The sequence below is a fragment of the Ips typographus genome, linkage group LG13, assembly GCF_016097725.1.
Source record: "Ips typographus isolate SLU linkage group LG13, UJ_Ityp_2.0, whole genome shotgun sequence".
Lineage (NCBI taxonomy): Eukaryota > Metazoa > Arthropoda > Insecta > Coleoptera > Curculionidae > Ips > Ips typographus.
This window is the reverse complement of record NC_138434.1, coordinates 4,318,198-4,342,736: the sequence shown is the minus strand read 5'-3', so window position 1 is coordinate 4,342,736 and position 24,539 is coordinate 4,318,198. Positions and strand designations below refer to the sequence as shown.

The 24,539-nt window shown below is 34.0% G+C and overlaps 1 protein-coding gene and 1 long non-coding RNA gene across 2 annotated transcripts in view; one reads left to right on the top strand and one right to left on the bottom strand.

Annotated features, from left to right (window-relative positions):
* The window catches only part of LOC145737349 (uncharacterized), a 164,907-nt gene extending 145,394 nt beyond the window's left edge, over nt 1–19,513 (bottom strand). Inside the window, exon 1 of the long non-coding RNA XR_014180353.1 lies at nt 18,326–19,513. This is a non-coding gene — a long non-coding RNA (uncharacterized LOC145737349). The remainder of the gene's footprint in view (nt 1–18,325) is intronic.
* On the top strand, nt 18,938–20,229 carry LOC145737346 (uncharacterized). The gene is made up of 5 exons (XM_081991989.1): nt 18,938–19,064; nt 19,342–19,536; nt 19,599–19,658; nt 19,728–19,817; nt 19,883–20,229. The coding sequence occupies exons 1-5, from the start codon at nt 19,000–19,002 to the stop codon at nt 20,022–20,024; spliced, it is 552 nt and encodes a 183-aa protein (XP_081848115.1). The 5' UTR covers nt 18,938–18,999; the 3' UTR covers nt 20,025–20,229.
* The last annotated feature ends 4,310 nt before the right edge of the window (nt 20,230–24,539 follow it).

Below are 24,539 nucleotides of genomic sequence, written 5' to 3'. Positions count from 1 at the left end.
GAAGTCAAAGGACACCATTTTGATCAATTATTATAATTTTTTATCAAATGTTTAGTTCTTTATTGCTTACAATTAGTTTATTGCCTCGATAAGTTCGAATTTCGATTACTCGAAATCGGTGGGTCGGAAAAAAAAATTCCAAGAAACCTTTTTCCTTCAAAATTAAACATTCAACGGAAAATGGAAAAATAAATGATATTTTTATAACAAGCAGTGCCGTACTTTTTTTTCTTAAAAATTATCAGGTGACTTATTAATACACGCGCCGCGCCACGGGTGAAGATAAAACAATTTTTTAATTGGCGAATAATCGGCTTTTTTTGTTTATGAAAACCACAAAGTTTTATTAAAATATGTATAAGAGTTTTGAAAAAAAAAATAACTTTGTTTTTTTTTATAAAACTTCAACACCCTGTTGTTCCTAAAAGACACATTTCCGGGATATAGTTTATAGAACAAACTGGGATTATTTTTGGACGTAGAATACGTGGTTAAAATTTGTGTATTAAACCCTTAATAATTAATAATTAAGTTGGCACCAATGCCAACTTTTTTATTATTGAAAATAGAAAATTGTTTAAATTAACAAACCTGTGGCATTTTTTGCGTTCACTGAAACGGCGTCAGACGTTGCTAATGTCAAATAGTTAATTTAAAACGCATAATTTAATATTTATCCGTACATCCCGTATTTTAAGTCTGCTATTAAATGATAAAATACCATACGTTGATACCTTGGTTAGATCAAGTTTTATGACTTATGCTCGTAGGAAGTTTTTTATTGAGAGGTGAGATGGTTTTACTTTTGAAGCAAATTTCACCGTTAAAGAAATTAATAAATGACGAAATTCAATCAAGACGGGCATGGATTGCACGTTTCGGCGGCTTTGACTCCTTTGACTGAATGTTTTCTTTTTGTTTGGTTTTTACGACCCTTTGAAAAGTATTTCAAGCAACGTGACTTCCCTAGAGCTGTAAACTAGACTAGACAGGGTTGTAAATTAGCGTTTTGACAGGTAATTGGGGCAAAATTGTCCGAAAAATGTCTTTGCCGGCTGGCGTGTAATAACATTTTTATATGCTCCTAAAAATGCTTAAGTGGCAAACAAAATAATGGTTTTTAAAAAACACAATTTTATTTCGGCCAAGTTACAAAATGAGCTTAATAATATGGAACCGAACTCAGACACTACGTGTCTAGTAATTTAAATAGTTAATTAATTTAATTTATTAATTTATTAATTTAATTATTTTATTTTTTATTTTTAGACGGTGGTCGTTCATGTAAGAAATACCGGGTTAGCGGCCAAACATTTTATTCTGATGAGCAGAAGCGAAGAGAAGTGGACCTAACCTAATTATGATTCGGTTTTTTGGACTGCGAGAAAAAATGTCATGTTGAGGGCATGTTTTCTTGTCAGACTAGGGTTAAGAAGATAAGACAAGTTGTAATAAAATTTCGTTTGATAGAAAATACAGTCCATTAGTCATTTCTGTGCAAATAAGAGAAAATACCCGTGGCATTTGGCCACAATCCCGTTCATGTTCCATCGAGCCGAATGGAAGTAGTCTTCGCCAAGTAGACAACAAAATTTAGTCTAAATTTAGTGAAGAAAGTGAATAGTGGCAGATGCAAATGGTAAGTTCCCATTCCTTTAGTTTTATGTCCTATTTGCCATATCGTAGCTTTCTGAGTAGACCTGGTTTTTAGTCAGCTGTGGTTTGTTAGCCAAGCAGTTTAACTTTATGTTAAACTCACCTTTTTTAATTAGGTTTGCTGGTTTAATAATAGGGATCCAAGCATATACACATTGTTTCGATTAGTAGTGTTCTTAGTTCAAGATGAGTAGAAAACCAGCTAAAACTGATAGTTCCGCTGGTGTAGCCACAACTAATGTTGAGTTAGATAGACTAGTATTGCAAAAAAAACCAGTTACAGCAACAACTAGAGCGATTTTCTGAGTTCCTTTCAAATATGAACACATTAAATGGCAATCAAATAAATGAATTACAGGTTCGTACTGCAAAATTTGAAAAGTGGTTAGAAAGGTTTGAAGAAGTGCAATTAGAAATTCAGGTTATGAGTACCGAGGAAACCAAGGTTAGTGTAGATGAGCAATGTATATTTGAAAGGCAATTCCACACATTGTTGTCTTCAGCTAAAGGTTTGATAGCAAGTTTTAATAGTCAATCAATGCCAAATAACACTGCTTTGGGTCCACCTGAAGCTGTCAATAATGGTTCCTTTATGGTTGGTGCTAGACTTCCTAGCTTAGACCTGCCAAAATTTAATGGTGATTTTGAAAAATGGTGTCAATTTTCAGAAACGTTTCAAACACTGGTACATAACAATGTAAATTTAGATGAAATACAAAAGTTCTATTATTTACTAAGCTGTTTAGAAGGGAAAGCATATAAAGTTTTAGAAGGTTTAGAGATTTCTCGAAGTAACTACTCAGTTGCATTGGAAATTTTAAAGGAGAGGTTTGAAAACAAACCATTAACAATCCATAAGCATATCAAATCACTTGTGGACATGCCTTCAATGAGTAAGGAATCTGTTAGTCAGCTAAGAAGCATTAATGATGCTCTTGAAAAACATGTTAGAGCTCTTAGAGCTTTAGGAGAACCAGTAGACTATTGGGATCGAATTCTCATTTTTTTGATAAGTAGAAAAATAGACAATGAATCTAAAAGAGTATGGGAGGAAAAAACCATTTCAGCCTTTAATGGCCAACCAACATTGAATGATTTTACCCAGTTTCTTAGTAGCAGATGTTTGATTCTTGAAACAGTTGAAGGTAATGCAAAGGAATGTCAAGTAACAAAATTGCGTTTTAAACATGAAACAGGTAATAGTAGGATTTGTAACTATGTTTCTGATAGTAATATTCGAGGTAATATTAAATGTGAAATTTGTCAGGGCTCGCATTTTGTTTACAAGTGTAATAAATTGTTGGCACTTTCTATTCCAGAAAGATCAGTTGAAGTAAGAGACAAAAAACTTTGTTTTAATTGTTTGAGATCTAGTCATATGTCAAAAGATTGTAGGTCAAGTGGTTGCAGGAAATGTGGTAAGCGCCACAATTCATTGTTACATAGAGATCTTGATGTAGCTCAAAATGTGACCCAGGGTAGGGGCAGCTCTAATCAAGGAAATTATAGTACAGAAAATGTTGTAGAAGGTGCTCACTCCTGCTCTGAAGAGATAGAGTGTCCTGGTGCCAGTTCAGTAGTGGCAACTTCACTTAAAACTTCAGAAAATTTGAGCCAAATTTTATTGTCAACTGCTATCATTTACATTAAGAATAACAATGGTTTATTTGTTAAGTGTCGAGCATTACTAGATAGTGGTTCGCAGTTGAACTTTATTTCATCTGAATTAGCTAAGAGGCTTAAGTTACATCAACAGGCAGTCAACATTCCAATTGCTGGAATAACACAAATGAGAGCTACCATCAATTATCGCTTAAATTCTGTTGTTAAATCTTGTCATAACGATTTTCAAGCCAATTTATCATTTCTTATTTTGGATAATATCACTGCAAGGCTTCCAATTAGAACCTTTAGTACATCTGAGTTGGAAATTCCCTCAAATTTACAGTTGGCTGATCCCAATTTTAATGTGTCATCACAAGTTGATTTGTTGATAGGTGCCGGTCTGTTTTTTGATTTGTTGTGTGTGGGGCAAATTAAATTGGGAAAAAACAAGCCTATCTTGCAAAAAAGTGTACTGGGGTGGATTGTTTCTGGTAACATTTTTGAAAATAGTCATGAACCTTTGTCAATAGTAGCATCTTGTCATGTTTTAAATGAAACTGTACAAAATCAGTTAGAAAAATTTTGGACAATTGAAGAATTAGACACCAAAAAACATTTATCCAAGGAAGAAATTGACTGCGAAACATGGTTTACTAGCACATTATCACGCGAAGTGTCAGGTAGGTTTTGTGTATCCTTACCTATTAAAGGCAATGTAGGTAATTTGGGAGATTCCCTTGAAAACGCAACTAACAGATTTTGTTCTCTTGAAAAAAGACTTTCAAAGAATTCCAAAATGAGGGAAATGTACATCTCATTTATGAATGAGTACATAGAGTTAGGTCACATGTCTAAAATAGAACCATCAAATTTAAAGGCCGACAATGTTTTTTATTTACCACATCATTGTGTATTTAACTCGAGTAGTACAACAACAAAAATGCGTGTTGTTTTCGATGGTAGTGCGAAAACATCTAGTGGTTTATCCTTAAACGACGTGCTTAAAGTAGGACCCTGCGTACAGGATGACTTATTTAGCATATTAGTGCGGTTTCGACAATATGATGTGGTGATTACGGCAGATATAGCCAAAATGTACCGCCAAATTAATATTATTCCCCAACAACGCGACTTGCAAAGAATACTTTGGCGGCCGAATGAGAATTCGGAGCTAGATCATTATAGGCTCAACACCGTTACTTACGGCACATCTTCCGCGTCATTTTTGGCCACTAGATGTCTTGAGCAAATAGCGCAAGATTTAAATGTTACAATGCCAAAATTGAGTAAAGTTATATCAAAGTGTTTTTATGTAGACGACCTAATTTTGAGTGTCGAGACAGCATCTGAGGCCGTTGAAGTCGGAAGTGCTTTGGCAATTGAGTTGAACAAATACGGTTTTCCACTTAGGAAGTGGTCATCAAATCAAGATAGTGTACTGAAATCTTTGTCATTAGGAAATTTAGACAGCTCAGGTTATTTATTTACAGATGGTGATACGAAAAAGACTTTAGGTGTTTACTGGCAGGCTAGATCCGATAGATTACAATATGTTATAAATTTGAGGTCAGAACCTCATTCCTCAGTTACTAAACGATTTATTTTGTCAGTAGTGTCTCAAATTTTTGATCCGCTAGGTCTTGTAGGCCCGGTAACAATAAAGGCAAAGATTTTACTTCAGAAGCTTTGGCAATTAAAACTTGGATGGGATGAGTCCCTTCCTATAGACTTATTTTCCACTTGGACTAGGTTTTATAGTAATATAGAGTCCTTGAATTCAGTTGTGATTCCTCGTCAGATTACCATATCGAAGGCTACATCGTTTGATTTACACGGGTTTTGCGACGCCAGTGAAAATGCTTATGGAGCTTGCCTTTACTTACGATCTGTAGATAGCTCTGGAGATGTAAAGGTACAGCTCATATGTGCCAAATCTCGCGTAGCACCCCTCAAGAGTATTAGTATTCCTAGATTGGAACTGTGTGGGGCTCTTTTGCTGGCTCGTTTATCTTCAAAAATACTATCTACTTTGGACATTAACGTAAATAAAGTTTTTTTATGGTGTGACTCCACTATCGTTTTGTCGTGGCTTTCTGATGAGCCAAGTAGATGGAAGTTATTTGTAGCTAATAGGGTGTCTGAAATTCAGACCTTGACTACAAAATGTAGGTGGAGTCATGTAGCGTCAGAGGACAATCCTGCTGACCTAATTTCTAGGGGAGTTGAGCCAGAGTTTTTGCGCGAGCACCATTTATGGTGGACAGGTCCCGCATGGCTCCGTAGTGATGATCAGGATTGGCCGACTGAAACTAGACTAAAGGTAGACTCTATTCCTGAAGAGAGAAATGTTAATAAAGTTAGCTTGATTAGCCATAAACCTGAGACTTCTATTTTTGATAAATACTCTTCGTTGCATAAATTAGTTTACGTGTTTAGTTGGTGCTTAAGGTTTGTGCACAATCTGCGAGTCAATCGAGCTAACCGATGTTTTGAAACAGTTTCAGTTCAGGAATATGACACAGCTTTAATTAGATTAATTAAATTAATGCAAAACGATGTTTTTTCAGCCGAAATTCTTGCTCTGAAAAATTCAAATAACATCCCTAATCGAAGTTCAATCAGGTCGTTAGATCCTTTTTTGGATAATGATAATATATTGCGGGTAGGAGGCCGCATCAAGCATTCTAACGAACCATATAGTGCTCGCTTTCCAATAATTTTACCACAGAAGCATCCTTTAACTAATTTAATCATAATGGACCAACATCATAAAAGACTTCATGCTGGTCCTCAAGCAGTGCTAGCGGCTTTGCGCAGGCAGTACTGGCCTATCAATGGTAGAAGTGCCGTTAAGAGTATCTTGAGCAAATGTGTTACCTGCTTTAGGGTTAAACCTCATCTTTGCTATCAAAAAATGGGCAATCTGCCAATGGATCGTGTTATTGCTCAAAGACCTTTTTTGATTTCCGGGGTAGATTTTGCAGGGCCTTTCAATTTAAAAGATGGAAAGCTGCGAAATCGATCACTAGTAAAAGGGTATATGTGCCTCTTTATTTGTTTTACAACCAAGGCAGTGCATATTGAACTTGCAAATGATCTAAGCACTTCTTCATTCCTTAATTGCTTGAAACGATTCATTTCACGTCGCGGTTTATGTAAACGGTTATACTCCGACAATGCCACCAACTTTGTCGGAGCTCAAAATGAACTCATGAAAATTGCCGAATTTGTTGCTAGTTTAAATAAAAATAAAGATTTTAACAAATTTTGTTTGGAATCCTATATTGAGTGGAAGCACATTCCTCCCAGAAGCCCACATCATGGTGGTTTATGGGAGTCCGCTATTAAGTCAGCAAAGCATCACATAACACGTGTAGTAGGAAATGTTAATTTAACTTTTGAAGAGATGAGTACACTGTTTACTCAGATAGAGGCGATTTTAAACTCTCGTCCCTTGACACCATTGTCCTCTGATCCTCACGATTTACTTCCTTTAACCCCTGGCCATTTCCTCATTGGGGACGCCTTAAACACATTTCCACAACGAGACGTGTCAGAGCAGCTTTCAAATCGCTTGAATCAGTATCATCTCCTTCAAAAGATGCAGCAACAGTTTTGGGTTCGCTGGTCGACCGAATATTTATCCCAGCTTCAACAGCGGGCCAAATGGCAGCACACATCCGAAAACTTAAAGCCTGGTTCCATGGTCGTTCTACGAGATGAAGGTACTCCACCCTTAAATTGGAGACTGGGCCGAGTTGTGGAGCTCCATCTTGGTCAGGACGGATTGGTACGAGTAGTCAGCGTTAGAACCTTATCTGGAATTACCCGACGTGCTACGCAGAAGCTATGTTTATTGCCAATCGAGACGTCAGTGTAAGTGAGTGCGCCGTGCATAAAATCTTCGTGTTTAAGAAGCTTGTGTTCGGTTCGTTATTGAAGTTCCTTCAAAATTAAGTTTATTCTTTTAAGATTTTGTAAATGTTACGTTTAGTTTAATACTGTATCGTCACATGTTATCCTAGTTTATAGCATGTATTCGAGCGATAAATTGATAATTATGGCATGCTTTGAAAGTAGGAACTTTCAAGGCCGGCGGTATGGTCGTTCATGTAAGAAATACCGGGTTAGCGGCCAAACATTTTATTCTGATGAGCAGAAGCGAAGAGAAGTGGACCTAACCTAATTATGATTCGGTTTTTTGGACTGCGAGAAAAAATGTCATGTTGAGGGCATGTTTTCTTGTCAGACTAGGGTTAAGAAGATAAGACAAGTAGTAATAAAATTTCGTTTGATAGAAAATACAGTCCATTAGTCATTTCTGTGCAAATAAGAGAAAATACCCGTGGCATTTGGCCACAATCCCGTTCAGACGGTTTTGAAATATTTTGATGCTATGCTGCTTCAGGAGCATTTGGAAGCTTCTAGATGCTGTTTTGGAGCTTCTAAACTGTTTTGGAAGCTTTTTAGACCACTTCAAGAGCATTTAGAAGGTTTTTTAGCATCAGTTTAAAAAGCGTATTGAAGGCTCTGAACCGCTTTGACAAAAATACAACTTCGATAAATTTATATGGTGTGATATACGGTCATCGATTGAATAGCAGATAATTTTGGTTTTTGGGAGTTGAGATGTAGTAGAAGTCAAACTTCACAGTTTAGCTGACGTTTTACATAATTTATTTTTGTATCCTCCGCACCTACGGATTTAAAAATCAAAGTCAAGAGAAAGCATAGCAAAAGCAGCTTTTTCAACCAATTAAACAATTCAATCATAAACTACGAACAGTGCTGCAATTTACGCAAATGCTGCCCATGTTGACTTTTCATTTCATCATTTTGAGTTTATCACATAACATTTTTGACTGAAGCGATATTATTTCATTTGGCCACCTTGTATTTGCAGTCCAAGTTCTGCAAGACAAAACATTGTCTGGGATGTCTTCAAAGGGCGCCTAACAATTTATTAGGATAGAAAGTCATAAAAGTCGCTTTTGGTTAGACTAGAAACCTTATCTGCTTTCAATACTAAAACCAGGCGTCATTTCGGTTTAGCAAAGTATACCAGGGTAAAATAGAGCAATAAAACATTGCATTTATTTTTGCTAGTTATATTTACAACCAAATATAATGGTTTTTAAAAACCAGATTTATTTCAGACGAGTTACAAAGTGAGCTTAATAATATAGAACTGAACTCGAGCATTTTATTTCTAACAATTTTGTATAAAAATAGTTGCTTGACTTACTTGCACTACATGACTTAAGTATAAACATTGGGTATTCCTAATTAAAGGGTTAGGTATGCAATATAAAACTTGCTAGGTGAACTTTTGCCAGTACATACATATAACTTAACATTTTATGGAGGCTAAAAGCCCACACAACTCACACCTGTACTTTCCGGTTTCTTTTTTTGAATGTGGTAATTGTAAAAGTTGGCTATAATACCAAATTTTTATTCAAAAACATAGAAGCCTTTGAGCCAATTATCAACATTTTATAGGCAATTTCAAAGCTTCAAAACCATTTTTACCTGGAAATGTAAAAATCAAAAACAACAATCATGAAACTCGACTAAAAGGCTTAATTTTTGGCTTTTAAGATACATTTTAAACTATACTAACTACCAACAAGAAAATGATAGCCGAACATTAATAGATGATAGACCAATTACAGATTTCTGAGCCATTTTCAACATTTTGAAGGCAATTACAACGCTGAAAAACTACTTTTTTATGTGGAAATGTAAAAATCAGTGACAACAATCATGAAACTTGACTAAAACCCTTAATTTTTGGCTTTAAAGGTAGATTTTAAAGGGTATCAATAAAGAAATGTTAGTCAAAACCTTGGAAATAGACTTGATAACTTATTTGCAATTTTTATTATTTAATATCCGACAGGGCTATGGATTCATCAATAATGACACCTATTAAGATCAATTATCTACGAAATAATGTCTAGGGCGTTATTTTTTATAATGCCCTTATACTCTTTATTTAAAGTAGATTTCCCCTACAATTTTTCTTAAAACTACCTAGATGAAACATATCCAAAAAGTTTTTTGACGCAAACAAAATTACAATAAGCATTTTTACATAGTTCATGAAAAGTTAAGATTTTAACTATTCATTTATTTAGTTTATTGCCATACATTTTCGAATGTAAAAATTGTCATTTATTTTTTTTCGCAATTTTGTCGAAAACGGGGCATGCTACATTATGTCATTCATTTAACAACCCTTTTTTATAATCAATACTTCTATCCAAGAATTAAATAAAATATAGAGTGTACCTCTTAAAAAACAGACCACTTTACCATGCCACATTTGTCTGCGAGACCCTGTACAATCCTAATTTTATAATGTGCCTACATTAGCCCCAAGATTTCATTATAATCGAATAAAAAACCAACCCGAATCTTTCCGAAGGAGTAGAAAAACATAGTGGCAGAAAATTAAAAAACTATCACGGTACTAGAAAACAAATCCGCTAGGGACAATAATCGAAAATGGCACCGAACAATACACAGACCAACACAAAGCTAACGCATTTGCCAGACATTTTCAGAAAGGTTTTCAAACATCTACTAACCCTAACTTTAATGATCAAAACTGGACCATAACTTATGGTACATCATCGTAATCAGAAAACTAGGCTCTATTACAATATGCCAAAATTCAATATGGCGCCCATAATAAAAATTAAAGTTGATGATGGTAACTAGAAAACGAAACGTCGGATATCAAAAATGATAATGCCTCGTTGTTTGGTCAAGTCATGTGAAATAAGCTTTCCATTAACGTATAAAAGTTGATTGCTTAAGTAGTATCGTTTGGCCCGCAAAGGCCGTCAACATTGACCACTTTTGTCGGTGTATCCTTTAGTTTAAGCCTCAACAACTCGTTTAATTGCACTAATTTTGGTAGAGTTTTATAAGTATAGAGTTTAATAAGCTTTCTAAAAATATCTCAACTTGGGTTCATAGTAGTGTAGTTTTGTTTTTGTTTATGTATGTTCCTTCTTCAAGTGAACTCTATTAATTTAACTGGTGGAAAAGTCAAACCCACAACTAATAATCTTAAAATTTTGCATATCCGATATACTGGCTCATCCGATTGTCCCTTATGCCACAGTAATCAGGTTCAGGTATCGACGTTAGTGGTCGTCCAACCAAAAAATTCCCAGGAATTAATGGCTGCATATCTTCGGGATCAGATGATAGCGGACTGATCGGTCTCGAATTTAAAATGGCCTCAATTTGTGTCACTATTGTCATAAAATTTTCATAGTCTAAATGTATAGTTCTAATAACATGCTTGAAATTAAATTTGAAGCTTTTAACCCCCGCCTCCCACAGACCACCAAAATTAGGGGCACGAGGAGGAATAAAATGCCAACTGACAACCTCATTAGCCAAATAATTTTGAAATTTAGGAGAATTTGATTTTCAAAAAGTGCTAAATTCATTATTGACACCAAAAATGTAGTTCCGTTATCCAAATACATGCTCTGGGGTTTTCCACGACGAGAGATAAATCACTTAAGCGCAGCAATGAATGACTCACTATCCAAACTAGTAATAAGTTATAGATGTATCGCCTTGATAGCCAAGCAAATGAAAACACACACATATGCTTTGACAAGCTTAAGTACCCTGCTCTTACGATCCTTAAGCAAAAAATATCCAGCGTAATCATAACCAGTATGAGCAAACGGATAGTGTTGAGTTCCCCTCTCTTTTGATAGATTACACATTAATTACCTAGTTACTAACTTGACGTTTACGTTTGGCGTTTGATAAGGCAATGACATCTGATTTTCCGCGTTTTTGTTTTTGACCGTTGACTTTTATTATTAGGTTTTAGCGGCTTGGTTGTTGTTTACTTTTCATTAAGTCAGATAATTCTTTTTGAAATGATTGCTGTTGGAAATTTTTTACCAAAGTTAATAAGCTCTGATCAAGTTTATTTGTTGTGATTGCAGCTACTAATTTTTCATTTGGATGTTGTAAATTGAAAATAAATCTTTTGCATAAAGCTACCACTCTTTTTGGCTAAGAATGGAGAGGATGCCAATCCATAGGTGATCACATTCAGTTCGTAACACTTAAGAACATCTGTGGGGTCGCTACGCCAAAATATTCTTTGATATTTTCTATCAGACTTATTAATCAAAACTTGTCTGTACATTTTTGATATGTCTGCGTTTAAGACATATTTGTGAATGGTGGGTCCTACCACTTGGATGCCATTTAATGACAAATTATTATCAGTGATACCAAATCCGTTAAAAACTACTCTTAAACGGGTTGTTAAACTATCTTCACCAATTACTGCGTGGTGGCTCACAGAATAAGCATTACCACAGCTACCATCACCTAATTCATCTAAATTTGCACTCAAAAAAGTCATATGACCTAATCTTTCATACTCCTCCATAAAGCTATTGTACTCATTTCTTAACTTAGAACATTTTGAAAGACGATTTTCTAAAGAATAATATCTTTTTAAGGCCATATCTTTTGAATTACATAGTTGAGCATTATGTTTAAAAGGAATTCTAACTACCAACCGTCCTTGAGAATTTCTGTAGTAATTATTTTAAAAATGGGATTCTGCAAAATTATCACCAAACTTTGGTAAGATTTTCATTTACTTCATTGTCACGTGATAAGCACTTCACTTTTACAAATGGAAATATTAATGTCACCTCCTATTAGCCAGCCTAATTTGCTAAATTGCCCAATTTGCCCAATTTAATTTGATTGGTTAGAAAAATGTCATAAAAAATACTTACACCACATAACATGTCAATATCTTTACTGATGTTAAAGTTAGGATCGGCTAGATATACATGCTCCGGTATCGAAATGCAACTTGAATCAAATGATCTTATCGGCATCGCTTCAGTAATTTTCGGTAAACTAAACAATTTGCTTCTGGTTGGAAAGTTCTGGTTAGTTTTATATCTACCTTGCAAAAAGTTATTACTTCCAACACCCGAAACAGAATAATTAAGTTTTTTTTTATGAAAACCAATTTTATTATAAAAGCTCCCAGTAATGAAATTTGACTGTGAGCCTTGATCTAGTAAAACAGTCGCCTTAAACTGTAATCCTTTAATTAGGATGAAAACAGAAGCAGTAGACAACAGCGCATATTTATTAGCCCGACATATTAACGTAGTTTGAGGCGAGACAAGGGCCGCATTCGTTTTCGCGCTCCATGGAGCGAGCAGAGCGTTTTTGACGTCACAATGACGTAATTTGACAATTGGTCAAATTATGGTTTTCCCAAATTACGTCATCGTTACGCCAAAAAAGCTCTGCTCGCTCCATGGAGCGCAAAAACGAATGCGGCCAAGGTCATCGTTGCGTTGAATACTGTTTCTATCTTCATCCGGGTCGTGATTATTCGCAATGTTTATGTGCGCCCTTCTCTCGTCTGCTCGAGCCGCTCGGCCTGCGTTTATTTCCCTTGCTGCAGCACATATTCTACAATTTTCAAATGCATGTTTTGGATTCAAACAGTTTAGATACAGTTTCAGCCTTACCGCTTCGTGCTTTCTTTTATTAGGATCAAATTTTAAAAATGAATTGCATTTAAATATTGAATGACTTGATTTACAGTAAAAAAAAAATTATTTTAGTTTTGTTAGTTGTTTGTTAGTAATGAGTACGATTTGTTGAAGTTTTGATTAAAATTTCTATTATTGTAAGTTTTATTTTCATTTTGATTGCTTTTTGTACTCACAGTTTCAAGATTCTCTAATAACTCACATTCTCTTTAACAAAATTGAGCAAGTCCTCAAATAAGGGTAGATCAGTATTAAATTTTTTAGATTCCCAATCCTTACGAGTTGGGTGGTCAAGTTTTGTAACCATTAAATAAACAAGTAACACTGACCACTGATCTGTGGGTTGATTTAATGCTTTTAAACCTTAAACATTTTTATGAAAGAAATCAAATAAGCTACGCAATTCAGTGTGTGATTCTTTGACTACTGAAGGCGCTTCAAATACCATTGACAAAATTAAAAATAATTAGTCTATTATTTTCGTATATGCGTTTTAACATGTTTAAGGCAATACTATAATTATCGTTATTTGTACTTTTAATCGACTCTAACATTTTAAATGCATCACTTTCAAGATGTGCTTTTAAATAATAAAACTTGTGCAATTCATCCATTGATGAGTTTTGATCAATTATTGAATAAAATGCGTCTCGAAATTCCAACTTATGAATTATTATTAATGTCTGGTAATTTTATTGAAAACCCCGTAACATGTCGCTGGGAACTATGTGATTCCGGTAGGGAGATGTTATCAATTGGCTCTATTTTATGATGATTTGACAATATCAGTAAAGCACGCGCACTTATTTCATCAAATAAATCTTCAAATTATATATATTAAATATATATATATATTTTATTATATATTATTATTGATATCTTTCTTGTTTGTCTTGACTAATATTATCAGCTGATAATGCCAATTCATCATTTTTGGTGTCAATTAAAAATTCTATTTCGTCCTGGTACTCCCTAAACTCATCACACAATGGTTGAGTGCGTGCTAAACGGCTTGTTCTAACTACTGCCTATAACTAATTTAATTTAAATTAATTCATTTGTTTCTCTTTTAAATGAGTTAAAGCCTAAACTAAATATATCAATATTATCCTGAATTTGGTTATATAGACTACACATTACATTGATAGGAGAATTGCAATAGTAATTAGTTCTAGTATTATCGACATAGAATGTTGATGGTTTTCTAGTTCTGTAAGTTGAAACACAAAAATTTAATTTAGCCAATAGTACAGGATCACTTATAAGATTGTGTATTAGTTTATACAAGAAGACAATAGATGCGATTTTTCTACGATTTTCTAGAGGTTTGAGATTATGTGCTTTCATGACATCAATTTTGGGTATATGGATTTCAAACCTACCAGTTTCCTTATAATATATATATATCTTAAGAATCTATTTTACACTCTTTCTATGGTGTATTTATGATTGTTATAATATGGACTCCATACAATTGAACAATATTCCAATATTGGTCTTACATATGAAACATATAACATACGGATACAATTGGTATTCACAAATAATTTACTGTTCCTAACTATAAAACCATATATTTTTAAAGATTTATTTGTTATCTGTGACATAAGAGAGAACATGATACAAATACACTAGCTTCGCATAAGCTTGCCAGTAAAAACCACAATTTCTGCAGTTGAAGAGTAAAGAATTAATGCAAAAAGAGAAAATTAAATATATGTATCTTATCGCAAATGAACACCACAATGAACACTACAAAAACAATAACTAAAACAAAAAGCGATTATCAAACTTTTGAAACAACACGCAAACTGAACGCATAAAGCTAGCTAACAAAACTGATACCTGAGTTTAGCTGTTACCTTTATTTAAAGAAAGTGTAGTTTACGATTTAGCTCGTTTTATGACAGGATATTCTTTTTCTTTTTTTTCATTCTTTTTAGTCACGTAGCTGAAATTGTTAGGATAATAAAATTATATAAGTTATTGTGTCATCTTTCGTTCTTCGGGCCTCACCATGGTTATTTCGGTTATTTGAGAAGACCGAAATTTAGACATAGTTGAGCAATTCGAAGTTCAATGAAATGTTGCTTCTTCCTCTACAACATAGCAAAATTATATTTTTTAGATCCGACGTATTGGTTTTTGGTTTCCACCGTCACTTTTATTTGTCTGATGGGTGTCATAATCTATTTTTAACAATTTTAATTCAACTTGTTTTCTGATTACAGTGCTGTTTCAGAAATTATGTTTTTACAACGAGTGCCTTCAACACAATATCTCAGCAATGCTTCTTTAGGTCAAATTACCCTAGTCAACATAATATAATTCCATTTTGCAACAGAATGATCATGTGACACGGAGTGCGCTTTAACCTAATCAATTGTTGCTAATCAAAGCTCACGAGCTGTGACCGGTCAGTCAAATAAGAACGTATCAAATTGACGCTCCCTGAAGAGAATTTGTAATGTTTTAACTGTAAAGCAAGAATATTAGATAATACGTAGTCAAAGGCTTTCGTTAGATCACAAAGCAGTCCCCAGCGTCGAAACTGGTATTAACTAATTCCACAAGTTTATTGATAGCCAGAGTCGTAGATTATTCATTTCGAAATCCAAACTGACATTCAGAGAAAAGCTTGTGAGTTTCAATAAATTTGCTGATTCTGTTACTAAGTACCTTTTCAAGCAGTTTAGACAATGGCATACTGTAATCCTTTTATATTTAGTCCGCCTCCTCTAGTCAGGATTCCCGAATAGTAAGACAACTCTTTACTTCGATAACCTAGTTTATTCTGTCCTAGTCATGTTTTACCATACATTCACCTGGCCCGCGCTTACTGCTGCCTCAGCGAGTTTACAATTATCGCTATGTAACACTAATAACTAATAACCACAATATACAGGGTGTCTGCCACATACTGCATCTCCCCCGGTTAATTGAAAGAATTTGCATTTCCTTAAAATGTAAATTCTTTCAAAGATCCCTTTCATGTGATATAATGTTTTAAAAATACTTAAATATACACCTAATAATCCAATTTAACTACAATTTTTATTAAACTTTGAAAGTATAAACTAAAATAAGTATATATAAAAAAAAACTTTATATATAGAAAAAGATAGTTAGAGAGAAAAGAGGCCCCTTATCTAACTTACTCATAATATTATAACGTCCTATTGAATATATAACTTAGTTCTATTTTTGTGAACTACATGTTCCTTATTATCTTTCAAGACCACTACATTTGGAGTGTCTTCCTTAACAACGATGTACGGACCCAGAAAGCAAGGCGTCATTAATTTATTACCGTCCTCGTTTTTAAGTAAAATCATATCCCCTGGCTTATACTCGATAGGGTTGACTCGTTTATCATATATCTCTTTTCGCTTTAATTTCGAATGTATTAAGTTGTTTTTGGCGTCCTCGTGAGCTCTTTGTAATCGATATTTTAGCTCAAGAGGGTAACTTTCAAAATTATAAATAGGCTCTACAATATTAGTCAAATTATTGGGAATTTTACACTCTCTGCCAAAAATTAGTTCGAAAGGTGTGTATTTTGTTTCAGTGTGGACCGTTGTGTTATATGAAAAACACCAATAGGGAACCCATGTACTCCATGTGTCATTTAAATTTTCGGTTTGAATTCTTAAGTACGCACCTAATACTTTGTGCGAATTTTCTAATGCCCCGATACTTTCGTGATGGTAAGCTGTAGAATTAATCTGTTTTATATTTAAAAGTGTGCATATTTCCTTTACGGTGGAAGATATAAATTCCGATCCCCTATCAGTAGCAATCTCCTGTGGAATCCCGTATCGTAAGATAAAGTTTTCCACAAAAGATCTTGCCACAGACACAGAATCCTTGTTTTTTAAAGGATATGCCTCAACAAATTTAGTAAGTTCACATTGGAGTGTGAGGATGTAATTGAACCCGTCTGAATCGGTTGGTAATGGTCCTACAATGTCCAAATACACCTTCTGAAATGAAAAATTGGCAGTAGAAGTAACTACCATAGGTTCTCTGATATAGTGATTAGAATATTTCTGTTTTTGACATTTGTCGCACTTTTTAACAAAGTTATTAACGTCTATGTCTAAACCCGACCAGAAATAATATCTCTTAATGTTGTTTATCATCCTGTTTATACCTGCGTGACCACTAGTGGGAAGTAAATGGAAATCATTTAAAATAATTCTTTTTTCGTCCATATCTATTACTTTCTTAACTCCTTTTATTACTAGTATACGGGGGCCCCTCCAATTTACTGTATTTTTTATTCCATTACCTATTTCTTTAATAAACTCCATTCTCGTACTGTCTTTCAAAATAAACACTTCATTTATTTTTGCTTTATTACTTATTCCAATCAGATCCGTCAACATTTCGTCTCGCGCCAATGTTGATCCGGCTTCCTGATAATAAAACAAACTAGACTGTGATTTCTGCGCTATGTAACACTAATAACTAATAACCACAATATACAGGGTGTCTGTCACATACTGCAATACAGCCTCTATTTCTGTTTGTTTAATACAATTAAGAAAAAATGTTTGGGTGCCTACATACATTAAAGTAAAAGAATTGATAAATCATGCATAATAGGACTCTTGACAACTACACTATCTCGCTACGCCTTTCCCCCTTATACACTGGTGGAACATTTTACCAAAAAAAGGACTAATTTTTAAGTTAATTTTTGTATAGGTACTGTAAATAATAGATAGAACGTGAAACTAAGTATTTTCTTTTACCCATATTATACAAATATCTGATACCAATATAATTGTATTATATCACTGTCAGAAAAACCAAATGGTCGATAGCCCTTTTCATTATTAGGAAATAAATAAGAGATATATACATATACAGATCATTTATAGGAGTAAGAATTTTGGGAAAATCTTGATCAATCATGGTTTTGTATTTTTCTTAGATGAAAAGGTCATAATGGACCGAAATACTCTCCTGATGTGCAAAGACACCTATGTGGCTTGATTCCAGACACTGATTTCAATGATCAACAGGGTAGACACCATGTTCGAAGCATCAGAATGGGAGATTCTGAATCAAATATACCTATTGGGAGACAAATGTTTAAGACTGGTGGGAAATCAGGCTTACGATGCCTTGAAACTGATAGAGCCGATATCATCTCTTAGAATGGCAGACCTGACACATGAATATTGTCACGTTTAATTTATGAGCCCTTCTGGATTCATCAATTAAACTGACTCACGACGTTAAACGTCGCGCCGGGATCTCAGTTTTAAGGATGGAATCAAACACTGAGTTTTCTATTAAACACTTAAATCTATTAAATATAGTATACATAAATAGGTCTGCACAATACGGTCATAAACACACTAAAAGTTGACAATTTAACAATTGTACTTACATAGATTCATAAGCTAAGGACTTTTTCTGGCGGCTGGCTTGGTCACTTTCGCGTTCGAACAACTTTGGAGAACGGACTACTTAACTTGATCTTTTCTCGAGGAGAGTCGACATTTCGACTTCTTGGGTCAGCTGGTCGCGCTACCGTCGATTGGTTCACACACTAATACCACACTGCTAAAATCGGCGTATTTTATCAAAGACATTAATATATACTAACGTATATAGACCTGCCCCTATTCTATCAAAGTTTGTGCCAAGATGAAATGTCACATTATAAACGGCATTTAGCACATCTTTTACCCCACCAAAATTGGAGCCAATTATGTAGGCAATGTTCCACGCTTGTGCAACTACGCTGACAAGTAATACACAGTTATAAGAGACGAAAAGAAAGACGAAATTAGTCTATGGCGAAAGTCTTACTGTAAAAAACTTTCGTGTGTATTTTGTCAACACATTTGTTCTGCATATTAATATATACGAGTATTTTAAAATTTACATTGTAAATATGATTTGGCGAAAACGTGTAAGAAAAACGTATAAACTGCGAAAACGTTGTAAGAAACGTGGCAACGTCGCAGAACACGACTATACAAAGCTGACCAATGGGGAAGCTCCTAGCTGGTGGTAGTATTTCTAGTAAATTGCGGCCATGTTGAAAGTGTTTTGTTGTGATTTGTATTTTGATGGTGTGTCCACGTGTTTCTAAATAGTTTGTGAGATTTTTCAGTAAAAAAGTGTAATCTGTGCTATAATCATGTCGCATCAGTGCTTTGTGTGTAAAAAAACTCGATTTTTGAACCCAGATTTAAGTTTCCACAGGTAAGTTTATATTCCCTCCATTATGTAAATGTATACACAAGCATGGGCGTAGGGTAGGGCAGGGCTCAAGTAAATTAAATTAATTAAACCTTCTGATCTAGATCTGCTTTATTAATTTATATTTGTGAAAACTACTTCAAAAACTAAAACAATTTTAATTGGTGCATAACTCGATTATTAAGTTGGCAGCAAATTATAGCAGAAAATTCTGAAAACAGCATATTGATTTTCAACTAATGTATGTAATAAGTATAGAAAAGTAAATTGTCTTTTTTAGGTTCCCAGTTAATGTTGAAAGGAGGAACATATGGTTTTCAACTTTGGCAATTGATGTTAATGCACCAATGCCAAAGAATCTGCTGATATGTTCGAATCATTTTAAGCAGTCTAGTTTTTGCTACAAGAGTGATGGAAAAAAATATTTGGTACAAGATGCTGTACCAGTTGATGTCAATATTACATTTCTCTCAAGGTATTTAAACTGTAATATTTCATTATTTTTGCGTATTTAATTTTCCATTTTACTTATTTTAGTTCATCTGACAGTCATGATATCAGTGTGGATAAGTCTGACACTCTAAGTGAAATTGAAAGGTGGGTTGTTAAGTTATATTATACAGGGTGTTCAGTTTCAGGACTAATTTATTAATTTATTTAATTTAGTCTTCCATTGGATATGGAGCATGAAGAGCCCCTTGCAATGCCACTTACAAAAAATGTTAATAGCCTATCAGAGAATCTTAAAGATCAAAGGTACATGCTGGTTGCTTTTTTCTACTTTTTACAGAAATTGTACAGTTTTTCTCTGTGTATTTTAGAGATGCATTATTTGCCAAACTACAAGAACCAGGCCCTTCCACTCTCCAGTCTTCATCTTCAACTACTACTACTACTTCGACAAAGCATATATTACAATTGGGGAAGAAAAGAACATCTCCTAGAGCTTCTGGAAAAAGGTAAGAATGTTATTATTGTTAGGTTTGTTAAATTACAGTAAGTTATATTTTGAAGTATATTGAAAGGAATTTCAAAATTGTTCGTAAATTTGAGAGTAAAGAAGTGATTTACATTATAAATGATCAGGTGAAATTATTATTTTATATATTATAATTTTTTTTTTATAGGAAAACACCCTGGAGATTTGTCTAGTGATGACTTTGCCACTCCCAGGAAGAGAAGAGGAAACCTCCAACAATTTCAAACTAAGATTAAGCAGAAAAACCAGAAAATAAAATCTTTACAAAACCATGTAAGGTATTTTAAAAAACGGGTCAAAAGTTTGAAAGGTCTTTTGGATTATTTTTGAAAAAATTTATCTATGTCAGAAAATGCTGCTTCAATTATTAAGGTATTTCCCTATAATTAACCAACACTAGTTAGTTTATAACATATTATTGTTTTTTAGGCTTCACTTGATGGACCTGCTGCACATGTTTTTGAGAGAATGTTAAAAGGACCATCCACTCAAAAATATGAACCTGAGCTTAGAGCTTTTGCTTTAAGCTTGGCATTTTTTTCGCCTAGAGCTTATGAGCTAGTGAGGCGCACATTTAATAACTCCCTTCCTCATTTAAGAACCATTTCCAAGTGGTATACATCAGTTGATGGTAGTCCTGGGTTCACTCATGAGGCATTAGTTGCTTTGCAGAGCAAGTCGTCGAAAACTGGAGAAACTTTATTATGTAATTTGGTCATGGACGAAATGGCAATTAGGAAGAGAATTGAATGGGATGGTTCGCGCTTTACGGGATTCATTGATGTTGGTGGTCATATTGACTCTGAAGAGTTACCCCAGGCAAAGGAAGCAATTGTGTTTATGTTGGTATGCTTAAACCAGTGTTGGAAGGTCCCTGTAGGATATTTTCTAACAAACGGACTTACAGCAAACGACAAAGCAGAATTAATAAAAAAGTGCTTGCAATTTTTGCATCAATCAAATGTCACTGTAAAATCGTTGACATTTGATGGTGCAGTTGCAAACATAAGTGCAGTTCAGCAACTTGGGGCTCAACTAAGTGAACCCAAGAATTTGAAAACTTATTTCGAACATCCTGTGACGAAAGAAAATGTTTATATTTTCTATGACATTTGCCACATGATTAAACTAGTTAGAAATTGCTTCGGTGCCATGAAAGTACTAGAAAATTCATCAAATGACCCTATAAAATGGGATTTTATTTCAAACTTGGCAGAACTTCAAAATGTTGAAGGACTTCATGCTGCTACCAAACTGAGAAATAGGCATTTACAGTGGTCCAGAGAGGTCATGAAAGTCAGACTAGCTGTTCAAACTATCAGTAGAAGTGTAGCAGATGCAATGACATTTTTAAGAGACATCCAAGTTTTTTAGAATCAAGGGCAACCTCTGAATTTATATTGAAATTTAACAATCTGTTTGATATATTTAATTCTAGGGGTAAGTGGGCTAAATATAAATTTAAGCAAAATTTATCCCCTAAAACAGCACCAGATTTTTTTAATTTTTTTGGTGAGATGAAAGAATATATTTTGGGACTAAAATTACAAGGACGACCCGTTATCCAATCAAAACGGAAAACTGGTTTTGTAGGGTTTTTAGTTGGGATGAAGTCACTGGAGTCTTTGTATAACGACAATATTAAAAAAAATCATAACATGAAATATATAGCCACTTATAGACTTTCACAAGATCATTTAGAATTATTTTTTGGGCAATTAGAAGCAAAGGTGGGTTCAACAATAATCCGACAGCAAGACAATTTCAAGCTGCTTATAAGCGTCTGTTTTTTTTTTTTTTTTTTTCTTTCTCCATGGGTCTGTCGGCTGTCAGCTCCAGATAGCACGTAAGCCTAATGGCTTATTGTACTGTCCCCATGTTTGTGGTACTTTAGTTACACCAGTCCATTATCCCTGTTTCCCGTACGAGGTGAAGAAGGTCCTTGCTTGGTGCTCTTTGTATCTCTTTCAGTACTAACTTAGTTTTCCCGAAGATTGTTTGTCGCCTTTGACCAAGTGCTTCACATTCACATATGATGTGTTCAAACGTTTCGATTTCCTCCCCGCATAGTCTGCAGTCCAGGTTATCATCGAATAGTTTCATGGTGGACAGGTGTTGCCTCACAGGTCCATGCTCTGTGAGAAGCGCTGTTAGGTCTTTCAGTTCTTTCCTGCTGTACTTTAGCAGTTCTTGAGCCTTATTTTTATTTGGTCCTGCAATAGCTTGCTTCCCATGCTTATTTCCTGGGTACGTCTTCCAGCGCATAAGCGTCTGTTAGTACAAACCCAAATTTCCGGTTCAAAATCAGCAAATATTACTGATTTTGAAAATGTTGCCATACTAAATTGTAGCGGTATCACAAAAACAGAAGAAGGGGAAGATATGGAAAAAAATAATAATTTTGTTTTACTTGAAGCTGAAATTAAAAATGACATAGATAAATATAAATATTTTAACTGTAATACATGGGATTTAACAATGTATGTTGAAGACATTGTTGGGTACATTTCCGGATTTATTGTGCGCAAACTAAAAACTTGCATAAACTGTGCTAAGTGCTTAATGCTACTTCAAAGTGAGGCCTGTATAAGTAAATTGCAACAACGAAAGACATATGGGCGGTTAATAAAAGCGTCCAATTTGATCGTTGAAGTATGCAAAAGTGCGGAAAAATTTTTCAAATTTTTTGCAAAGACGCAAAATTTATTTAATAAAAAATTTGACTATAAGTTACTAGAACTTTTGTAAGTACAATGAACCACATGGAAGCCACAATTTATGACCATTTTGGGGACCATTTATATGATGGTGACTTAATTAATAACCACTCATCAATTTTAATTAAATTAATTTTAAAACATTACTTTAAACTTCGACTTTACCATGAGTCAAATAAATTATTAGAAAAATCTAAACCGAGAGTGCGAAGTATAAACACTAAAATTACATTATTTAGAAATGAATAAGTGTGCCTAATAATAATGTTAAAGTTCAAATGAGTGTTTTTTTAAGTATGTATAAGTAATTTAGTATTACGGTGTTGTGTAATAGTATAGTTTGTATAGTAATTGTGATTGGTTTTGGATATGCCAACAATTTGTATTTGTCAATTTTTAGTTTAAAAAATTATTTGTATTTCTTTTCATTCTATTATGTATTATCAGGTATAGATGTTATGTTATTTTTTAATAGATTTATATTTGACAAGATTGATTATACACTCAAATATATGTTCATATTTAAATTTCCTTAGTCTGGTATATTAATTTTTGTAATTTCTTTCTTTGCTTGTTCGAGACCAACGTTATAATAGTCATTGGCACTGTCTTATAATAAATTAATGCTTCTGTGATTATGTTAATTTGATTTACACCTATCAAAGTAATAAATATTATGTCTTTGATAATCACACTATTCTAAATTGATTTGAGAGTACAATATAGGCATATATTTTTTATATCATCCTTTGAATATATCAACAACAAAAGTTATCTACAAATGACCAAAAATTATTTAAATCCACAATCACAGGATATTCATGGTTTAACCTCAGATATACAGGGTGCTTTCCTTTCAAAAAAATATTACCCTACTGGTTTTTTTTTCAACATAAAATTTATTATTGAAATCCTTGTTCAATTCTAAAAATAAAACCCCTTTTATTATTTTTTGCTACGAGGCATCGTTTCCCAGTAAAAAAATAAAAACCGTCTTAATGCGTGAGTTACGAGGCACCCTTTTACGTAAAATGCAAGTTAAAGCAAGTACTTAGGTATCGCTGAATAGACATAATATTGTTCTCGGGAGTGTTTGTGTTAGATTTAGAGTAAGTCAGAGCTTAGCATTAAAACTAGTTAGACGTATTACGTATTATTATTTTAGTAAAGCTTAAGTTAATTATTTTTAAAAAGGTATTTTGCAACACCGGTTTCGTAATTGGCGCAGTCGGTAGGATTGGCAAAAATTGATACATCGAGTATTAATTTCCGGTACGGATTATTGCCAATCTAAGAACATTTCGAGTGAAGATCCTGTTTCCGAATGAAGATCGGTTAACTGGACTATCGATCAGGAACCATCTGAAGAGTTGCCTTGTACCAAGTAAATTGGAAATTAGTCAACCATCGATTAATTTCACGGGCAAGACGGAATTTGGACTGAACTACATCGTCACCCAAACCTGAAGCTCATAGGATGAAGATATTAGTACTAGTGCTACTTATGTAAGTGCAATTTTCTAGATGTCACATGACGATTTATCGAATCTATTGAGTAATTTATCTATCGATAAGAAAGAACCTTCAAATAGCTCTGACTCCACTTTAGAAACTAAAGTGCTAACTAACTCAAAATCAAATTCGAATCAAAATCAAACTATTAATTTTAACGCTGATTTGTTAGCAGAAAATCTTAAAAAGCTACAAACATCAGGTAATTTACAATTACATACTAATATTAATACAGATTTATCTGAAATGGCTCTTCAGTTTAAGCCAGAA